The 10,321-nt window shown below is 25.8% G+C and overlaps 1 protein-coding gene and 1 non-coding gene across 3 annotated transcripts in view; one reads left to right on the top strand and one right to left on the bottom strand.

Moving 5' to 3' along the window:
- Positions 1–1,874: 1,874 nt before the first annotated feature.
- Positions 1,875–1,945, top strand: Trnag-gcc. Its single transcript has one exon. It is a non-coding gene; the product is annotated as a tRNA-Gly (tRNA).
- Positions 1,946–8,842: 6,897 nt separating this feature from the next.
- LOC123294744 (nuclear hormone receptor FTZ-F1) overlaps positions 8,843–10,321 on the bottom strand; it is a 227,908-nt gene continuing 226,429 nt past the window's right edge. For both annotated transcript variants that reach the window (XM_044875878.1, XM_044875877.1), the window contains one exon: positions 8,843–10,071. In XM_044875878.1, the coding sequence (XP_044731813.1) occupies positions 9,925–10,071 (147 nt within the window). In that variant the 3' untranslated portion in view covers positions 8,843–9,924. The remainder of the gene's footprint in view (positions 10,072–10,321) is intronic.

The raw sequence follows: 10,321 nt of genomic DNA, 5'->3' as shown, positions 1-10,321 counted from the left end.
TTGGTTATTACTGTATTTTGGTAATTTTTATATTTACACGAAAATAAAAATTTTTGCTAAAGAAAGACAATAAAAGTTGGTGGAGACAAATATGTTTAAACAAAATCATTAAAAAAAAAACAATTGACTGAGGTAATTGTTGAAATATCATGTATTGACAGTGCTGATTAGGCAATCGTTTGTTTGTTTACATCATGTAAGTAAAGAAAAATAGTCACTCTTCCCCACAAAGTAGTACTACTATATAACGTTTCTAACCAAATTTGCGCCCTCATGGCTAAACAGTGATGTTTACGAAAAAATGTTTCAAACAAAAGTTGTTTATTTTTGATAAAGAATCTCTAACGGTTTACAAGATGGGTCCTAAGAACGACTCAAGACCTAATTGACCTATTTTGCTCATTTACGAACTCGATCTCACTTTTTACATCCACAGCACGCTATAAAAATTTCAGATTGATATCTCTTTTTTTATATTCTCGTTTTTGAGTTATCGTGTTGACGGGCGGACAACCGAAAATGGACTAATTAGGTGATTTTATGGACACTTATATCAAAATTGTGTTCGTAACATGAATATTTTTAAGCGTTACAAACTTTTGACTAAACTTAGATAAATTAATAACAAAATAAATAAAAACCCATCAATTTTTGAAACATTATTTTATACGAAATACGACATTACAGATATCTGATATTTTACAGATGTCAAACTTCATTAGATTTTTAGAAAATGTTGTTTCTCGGCTATTTAATGTGAAAGGTTAAGGTTTCTCAATTGAATTCTTGTAATGCCATTCTTTTTCAGATTTCAGTCAAAAATTTTAAAGAGTCAACTCTTTAAAAAAACTTTAATTAACATTTCTCTCGGTTAGGGTTATTTTCCTGTGCTAAGTAACTCGTATTTTAAATAAAAGTGGATGCAAGTACAAGATTTTATCAATCGAATTTATTTGATTTTGTATTTATCTATTGGAATTTGTGTACGAAAGTTCACAAATTCCACTGTCTGGTTTTGATACAAGGGTGTATCCCTAAAAATGTCAATTTAAGATAACAGCATTCAATGTTTTAAGTAATGTCTTTCAATTTGTAATCAATTAATGAACGGTATCAGAGTAAGTAATTAAAATAATCGAACTTTGATGATTATACATCATTGCGGAACAGGTAGAAAATCAATTTATCATTAATTTAACGAAAGGGTTATCTTGAAATTTACTCTTTTATAAAAATATAGTAGATAAATATTAATAACTATGTGAGCTTACCTGTTGGTAGAGTAATTATTATTCTGACCTGAACATAAATCGGGAATTGCTAAAAAATTACCTGCTCGACCACAACAAGCATCGTTGGTTCAGTGGTAGAATGCTCGCCTGCCACGCGGGCGGCCCGCGTTCGATTCCCGGACGATGTAAAGAATTTTGTTGTTTTTTTTCAAAAGTTTACTCTATAATCCAATTTGAAAAAATACTTTTACACCACGAAAATCGTTGTTTCAGTTGTGGTTTTTCGAGTCACTTGTTTTGAAGTTTATTCATGTAGGTATATTGCGGTATCCTAGGAAAATTACGTCAAACAAGGCTAGAGAAATCTGAAAATTTATTTTACGCAAAATTTCCTCAGGAATTTGGTATGGTATGGTATGGTCGATCAGACGCCGCCTTTATTTGTATATTTAACAATTTATTTAATTTTTCCCGAATTCCTTACAAAATTTGCATATAATAATTATTATTTTTTTTTCCAAATTTGTCTTAAAAATTTTAATTATATGAGCCTGGAATACCAGACTAGTAACATATACTTATAAGTTTTAAGTTTAATACTTACCGTACCATCAAATTTGACGATGTTCTTAAATCTCATAAGCATCGTTGGTTCAGTGGTAGAATGCTCGCCTGCCACGCGGGCGGCCCGGGTTCGATTCCCGGACGATGCAAAATTTTTAATTCTCCGTGTAACAAACTTATGCTCCTATACCGTGAAGAAATAAGTACATGTGTTTTACTCTTGATCCACCATCCAATTTGACAACATGGTAATCATCTGCGTGGCTTCGTTTCCCAATGGTTTCACTTTTTTTTAAATATCTTCTTGCAACCTATTTTAAGAGCAAGAATTTAAGATTTACTCTAGTGTTCAATTCGACGACATACCAGTACAACTTACAGAAGCAGGACAAAGCATTACTTTTTTCACTTGTTCAAATTCATTTTTAACCGAGGGTTTAAAGGAAGTAAATAAAACACGAGAAGCATATTTTTTATTAATTATTAGGTGATTTATTTCTAACATGTTGTTCTCGTTCTACACACTGATAGAGACACTTATATAAAGCGACTGTTTTCCATCCTTTTCGCACCAATTAAAATAAAACTATGTACATATTTAATTTGTAGTATATCACATGTTTGAGATGTGTACACACAGGACTTTTTTTTTTTTAAATATATGATAAATTTTTCCCAAAAAAAGAAAATCTATATATTTTTTGTGTTCATAAATATATAATTTTCTTTTTTAAATTTCGTTTTTGTAATTTTTTTTTTCATTTTCCATTTTTATTAATAATAAACTTTTTTTTCTTTATTTTAGGAGAAGCTCTGATCAAAAAACTATATAATTTACAAACAACATATTTTACAATAACAGGCAAGGTGATATAATTTGTTTTATTTCGTGAAAGATATGATTCTCTTTCTCTTTTCCATAGAAGAAAAAATATCATTTATCTCTCTCGTTTCAATAATGAGATTACTTATTAAGAATTTTGTCATTTAAAATGGTATGTGTAAATTAGGTTAGATTCATCATATCTATCTTTATCATTCAAACAGGATAAAATATTTTTCTTTCCTTGTTTTGTTTCATTTGATTTGTGTAATTTATAATAACGTGGGTTTTGACACTTTAAATGACAGTTCTCATACTCATCCTGTAAAAATCCCTGAACAATTCGTTAATTGGAGAATCCGATAAAAAAATGGCCGTCTCATGTAACAATTGTTCCCTATTTTAAGCTTCAAACAGATCAGATCAAGCTTACTCCAAATGTAGATTTTAAAACATAAGTTCATCAAACGCATTCTATTTACCGATATTTTTTGAATATTTTAACGGAAACAATACCTAATTTCAGACTTTTTATTAATTCAAGCGATCTATTAACCGATACTTAGATGCTTACATTAGTTAAAGGGCTAAATAACTTTTATTACCCTTGGTGCGTACTTTTGAGAAATTTTACAGGACAAACATAAGAGCTTTATGATTTTGCACAAATTTTTTTCAAGAAATATATTAATATTGTGCTCAAACCAAATTTATAAGCAGTGGCTAAAACCCATGGAGAGGTATTATTTTATTGCATGGAAGAGGGATGAAGACACTTTCTGTTTCGAAACGGTTTTTTTTTTTTTTTTTTTTTGGAAAGTTATTACAAAATAAGAAAATATTATTATATTTTTCTTATTCTGATTAAAAAAATATTTCATTATTATTATTTACAATCTTATATATTAATTATGTTTTGCAAAAATAGTTATTTTTGTAAATATATTTTTATACACAAAAATTAAAACATTTTTTTTATTGTCAAGAAATAAAATTTGTAAGAAAATATTTCTAAAATGATATTTGTTATTTTTTTTAAGAAATTTCGAATATTCATATATAAAATATTTACAAAATAATTGTCCTATGTTTCCACATTCTATGTCTTTTTACTTAAAATCGAAATCTTTTATTAAAACTTGGGTATAATTTGTTAAATTGGATATATCTTTAATTATATTACAACTTTATTTGGTGAGAAAGTCACAAACAAGTTGACAAAACGTTAAAAAAATTTGGTTTTGTAGTCCTTTATTCTACATATGTAAAAATATTACTAGAGATTTTACAAATTTTAATTTTGGAGGCCCTCTTTATGTATGAAAACGATTTTTAAATAAATTGTGAACAGATAGTAAAATTTTGAATTAAAAAAAGAAAAGATTGAATATTCGAAGTTTTCAGAAAAATTATATACACATTTACAAACAGCACTATATATTTTCTCCATATTTAGGCACATTATTTAGAATTGAACGAAAAATTTGAAAAATATATTTAATAATAATTTTCACCACTAAAGCTTTAACAATTTGATGTGTCAAAATAAATGCATTATAATTTAACAGGAAAAAGAATTTTTTTATTCTATGAAATATCACGAAAAAGATTTTTTTTTAGATTCGAAAATTTTCTATAAAAAATAAACTTATTTACACGCAGAAAATACACAAAAATATATATTTTCGAAAATTAAAAATATTCTCTTAGCAATAACAACATTCTCTAACGAAAAAATATCTCATTTGTAATCTGGTAAGGTTTATGTGAGCATTTTTTTTGTTTAAATATCACAAAGATTTCCAAAAAAATTATATAATATTTTCCATTTTTCAATTTTTGTAATAATTCCTTAAATCAAAAAGTGTCTTCAAACAATTTAAAACAAAAAAAGAAATAATTTTAACAGGGTGGAAAGTGGAGGGGAACTTTATTGTATGTGTAATAAGACCACAGCAACCCTTGCTCTTGCATCTTCATATTAAAAACATTTTACAATCTAAAAATATAGATTTTAAATTAAATTAATAATAATAATATTATTTTGATTTTTTATTATTCTTTTAATATATTTATATATATAATTTTTTGTATGAATTAAAAACATAATAATTATATCACTAAATAATTATTTTAATTTTTAAAAATAATAACATAAAATTTGTTAGTCCATCACCACAAAGACTTGTACACGAGTTACAACCTCTAAAAAAAGTAAAATAAAACAAAAAAACTATATTACAAAAAAAAAAAAAATTAATAAGATTCTTCGGCTGGGTTATACATTCTCAACAAAAATATATAATTAATTATAATTATAATATATTTTTTTAATATATATTAATTAATAAAAGTAAAAAATAAATTAAAACAGAAAAACAAAACAATTATACACTCGATAGTTTTAAAAAAATCATCTATTACTACGCATGATTAATAAACTTAGATACAAAATGGTAAAAAATTAGTAAAATTATTTTCAAATTATAACATTTTTTTATTATTTTTTTTTTCTACTGTTGTGATTTCAAAGAGGAAGTTTTAAAGTCTAGGAGTTTCCCGATTTAGACTTAACAAAGTTTCTTATTGTACTTTTGCGAAAAAAAAAGCTAAGGAAAAAAGTTTGCGTGTATTTATGTCCGCTTGTAAGAAGTTATACTTCTTTGGATGACACTTTAGTGACTTGACATTTCATTTTTCAAGTAAGTTCATGGTGTTTAAAAATTGTTTTTCGAGTAACTTCATAGAATCAAAAAAAAATTAGTTGAATATAACCCCAAAATTGTATCTAGATTTATAATATCATGCATATGAATAGGATATAAATTATTCCTCCCAATCTGTATTTATTCGCCAACAATTTCACCACCAAAATAATTTGTTCTTAATAACATTCGAGTACGTTTAATTAAATTTTTTTTTTAATTAAAATTAATTTTATAATTAATATGTACAAAAAATAATTACTAAAAGTAAGTAGAGAATTTATTTAAAAAAAATTATTATAATAATGAACACAAATCGTCATCAAATTTTTTTATTAATTAAAATTAAAGTTTTTTAATTAATTTTTTTTTAAATGATTTTTTTTTCGTTATTTTTATATTTAATTGAATCGAACTCGAATATTATACAGAATATTGAATATTCTAAAAGAAAAAGAAAAAATAACACATTCTTTATATTTATTCGAAATAAAAAATGTTTGGTGTAGTGTGTGTAAAACCAGCCGTGAAATTATTTTTTTGAGAAAGCTAGAGAATTAAATCAACTACTTAGAGCACTGGGGGAACAACCATATTTTGGTTATGGTAGCAGTTTTTTTTTAATAGTCGCGTAATAATTTCGGGGAATGTTTTTATTTCAAAAATTGGTTAAAAGTATATTACTAAGTTTTGATAAATAACCTCGATTTGGCTATTGTTGTGGAAATGGAAGATATTTTAGCATATGCAAAATTTCTTTTCATATTTTTAATGTAACTGGAATTATTACTCAATTCAACTCCTATGTTTTGTGGCCTAAAAGCCAGATGTAGAATGGTAAATTTGGAAAGAATATACATTCTAATAAGTTCTGAATTAAACAATTCCAGTATTCTTCCGTTATTTTTAAGAGCTTAAAACAGACAACTTGAACTATCCATTTATAAAAAAAAACTTATTCTATTTCCACATTTATGTGTTATGGCTCTATAACAATTCACTTGAAGACAAAAGATTCACGCGATATAAGATCCAAAGACAGAACATTCGATGAAAAATGATCCACGAACAAAAAATCTGAGAAAAAATAAAAATCCCGAATCGCATGCAAATCATCAAATTATTGATTATTAATTAATGCGAAATTTTATAGCAAAAATATATTCAGTATTTTGTAAAAAAATAACCCAAAACCAAACGATCAATTAACATATACACGGACTACAAATTGACGTAGATATTTACAGGGTGTTCGAATTGCAAAATTTTAAAATATTAAAATTAAATTTCGAGTTAAGTTGGCACGAACAGACCCGTGCTAACACGACCCCAATAAAGACATGGCCAACCCGTGGGTTAGTGAGAAATTATTTGTCTTCGGATCTTTTATCGCCCGAATTTTGTCGCGTATCTATTGCCTTTGAGTCAAAAGTCATGATACCATGTGATATGTATCAAATGAAATATAAGAAAAATTATACGCTAAATTAAAAAATCTTAAATTTTGTAGTGTTTGTTGCTACAATCTTCGCCTTGCAGCAACTAAAAAAAATTGTGTGTATATGTGGGGCATGTGTATTTTTTTTAACAAAACAAAATAAAAACATTTATAAATCTCCAAACATTCATGCACGACATTCTTGTACCCAAAAAAAGAAAAAATTGGTTTTATCACGAAAATTAAAAAAAACATATGTTTCCTTTTTTTCTTTACACTTAAAAACTTAAATCTTAAACTTATGAAAAACATATCTACAAAAGACACAAAAAAATTTGTGGGAAAAAAATTAAAATATTAATTAATTATTTAAAAATTATTATTGATGCCCTTAAATCCCTCCAGAACAAAAATAACAATCTGGAATGTGTTTTTTTTCCAAAGATACTCCAAAGAAAAAATTATTTAACAAAAAAAAAAAAAAGAAATTCACTTAATAAATAATTAAATGGGAGCAAGGATATTGTGGCCACAATCCTGCTAAACACAATAAAAATTAATATACAAATAATTAAAAATTATTTTTAAAAATAATAGGGTTTTTTTATATATATATTTTTTTTTATTATTTATCATTTTTTTAAATTTAACTAGTAATATTTTATATTTTTATAAAAATATTTTGAATTTCCTGGCACAAAGTTCTGGGCGTTTTTTGCCTTAAATACACGAAACAACAGGTAACACACACAACACTACTGACTGATCCCTGCCCTGGCTACTTTGTACTTCTTTTGAAAAGGCATCTTTATTTTTTTTTAAATATTTATTTTTTTTAGGTTTATCAAAAAATAAATCGAACCTCTGCATCATCTTAAGACATTTAAATATAATTATTTTTTTTATATTAACAATATATTTCTCTCTTTTTCTCTAATTTATAAAAACAAATGCTTTTCTTTGTTTTTTATTTCTCAAAGCAACAATATGTCAACTAACATTATTAGTAAGCAATAGAATTTTTTAACATAGAAAATGTAATTTTTCGAAAAGATGATGGTGAACACATTTCTATAAAATTTAAATAAATTTTTTATATTTTTTCTCTTAAAATTATTAACATACTTTTTCCAACAATATAATATTTTATTTCATTTTTTCCATCACATTTTCTCACAATCCTGTTATAGTTTCACTACCCTCCTCCCCTCTAGATACAACTGAGCATCGACTAGTTTAAATTGTTAGTGACATATTTTAAATTGAAACATTTTTTTTCAAAAAAAGTTAACAATAATTTCAAATCCATTTTGCTTTTTTTCCGGTTTTACTTTACAGTTATTTAGGCCATCTGACGACAGTGATTCATTTAAATGAAAATTCGAAAAGCATTTTTAATGTTAATTAAACACATTTTAGTTGCTTAAAATCCACTTTATTAAAATTTTTGTCTATCAAAATGTCTTCATTGTTCTGAAGATGACTAACAAGTCGAAATGTTCATAAACAAAATATTTTGATAGACAAAAATTTTAATAAAGTGGATTTTAAGCAACTAAAATGTGTTTAATTAATGTTAATAACTTCCACAAATTAACGCTCTCTAACTTAAAGCATTTTTAATGGTTTTTCAAATGAATCTTTCTGTCGGAAAATAAATTAATCAACTTTTTTCAGATAAAAAATGCCTTGAAAGTCTGTTTTTAATAAGTAAACTCCATCCACTGAAAGTCAAAGCCTTTCTTTCGTTTTTCTAACAATGAAATAGTTTACAGACGAGATTTTCATGAAAAATATGAAATACTAACAACAATTAATTTATTTTGTTTACATATTGAGCATTTTTACGATAATTTTCATACATATTTTGATTTTTTTTTGTTGACATTTAATTTGTTTTTCGTGCATTAAAAGATAGATAGCTATTTTTTTGAGCCATTAGCATTTCTACGGTCAAATTGAGAACGTGAATATTTTTCAACATTTATTTATTTATATTACGACAAAGGTTATGATTTTTTGGACACAAAATATTTCATATTTTATAGATTTTATAATTTTAAAATATTTACTGGTGCTTTTATTATTTTGTTAGGTTTATTTTCGCAAAAATATATTTGAAAGTTTTTTTTTTTTTTGAAAATAATTGAGTTTAAACATTTTCCCGATTATTTTATCAACATTTTTTGACCTTCTTTCTAAATCAAAGTTCATCCTTGAAAAAGAAATTGACAAATTTGAATAATGTAAATTGTAATTATCCTTTAAGCTCTCAAATTCCGTCGCTTTTCAAGCTCTTATATTTTTTTATACGTCAAATTTTTTCCTTCCATCTTTTATACATAAACTCAATTCACTTTCAAAAAAAATAATATTACTTAAATTTTATAAAAAAATACATTTTACTCTCTGTTATCACAATTGTTTTTGAACTGATTCCCCCGTACCCTAGTGATGCCTAGTTGTATGTTAAATTTGTTTAATTAAATATCTAAAAAATATATTTCTTTCGTTGCCAATTTAATAATAACACAAATACATCCATTCTTCTCGTTCCGTTATATGTCCATATTTTCGTTTCACTAATACCATCACCAAATTCAAATCACGCGCTTCTTTGTTTTCTGCATAACTTAAATAATTAAACGTGTGTGGCTCTGCTTCTATGAGCTTTGATTTTTTTTTGTATTTTAAATTTTTTTATGCTTAGTAAATTAATTATCACACAATTAACAAACACACATTCAATGATAGCCACAGAGATATTGTTTTTAAAAAATGTTCTTCAATGTTTATTGCACAACTAAAAATAATTCCATTTTCAAAGACGACGCTGTGTTTTTTTTTTTAAAGTAAAGTGTTTAAATATTTAGTTTAGGAGTAGTGTAGTAGTAGTCATCAGGTAGCGCATAGCAGCTTGGTAACGTCCGTAGGTAACGACGAGTTTAAATTATTATTTGTTTGTTGTAATTGCAGGATGATGCAATCACCCGTAGGATTTCATCCTGGGTCAGAGCATCCATCTTCGTTCTGTTGAATATCATCTTCATCATCTTCTTCATCATTATAATTATTATTATTATCATTATCATTAATAATATAATAATCATCACCATTATCAATCACATTATCATTTATAATAACAACGTCCTCTTCTAAATGTTATTTTCGTTTAGCGTGTAACATTTCCATTAATAGTGTTTGTGTTGGTGCACTGCCGTTACAATGTTTGTGATATAGATGGTCCTCACCACGGCTGGCCATACCATGGATATCTGGTAATACCCTTAACAGTTTCATAAATTTATCCTGGAAAAGTTTAAAAACAAAAAAAATCATTAATAAACATATATTTCATTATAAAATGAGAAGATAATGGAGTCTTAGAATTTAATAAACTGGTTTAAGTTACAACTTTTGTAGGGCACTAGTAATATGACAGATTGTGCTTAGAAAAAACTTCAAAATGGACATCGCGGACAGAAAATAGAACAGACAGAAAAGTGAGGTTGGTTTTTGAAAAAGTGAGTACGCAAAATATGAAAGACCCTTTAAAAGT

The sequence above is a fragment of the Chrysoperla carnea genome, chromosome 3 (genome assembly GCF_905475395.1).
Source record: "Chrysoperla carnea chromosome 3, inChrCarn1.1, whole genome shotgun sequence".
Classification (NCBI taxonomy): domain Eukaryota; kingdom Metazoa; phylum Arthropoda; class Insecta; order Neuroptera; family Chrysopidae; genus Chrysoperla; species Chrysoperla carnea.
The sequence above is the reverse complement of the archived record's forward strand: the minus strand, read 5'-3'. Positions and strand labels throughout refer to the sequence as shown.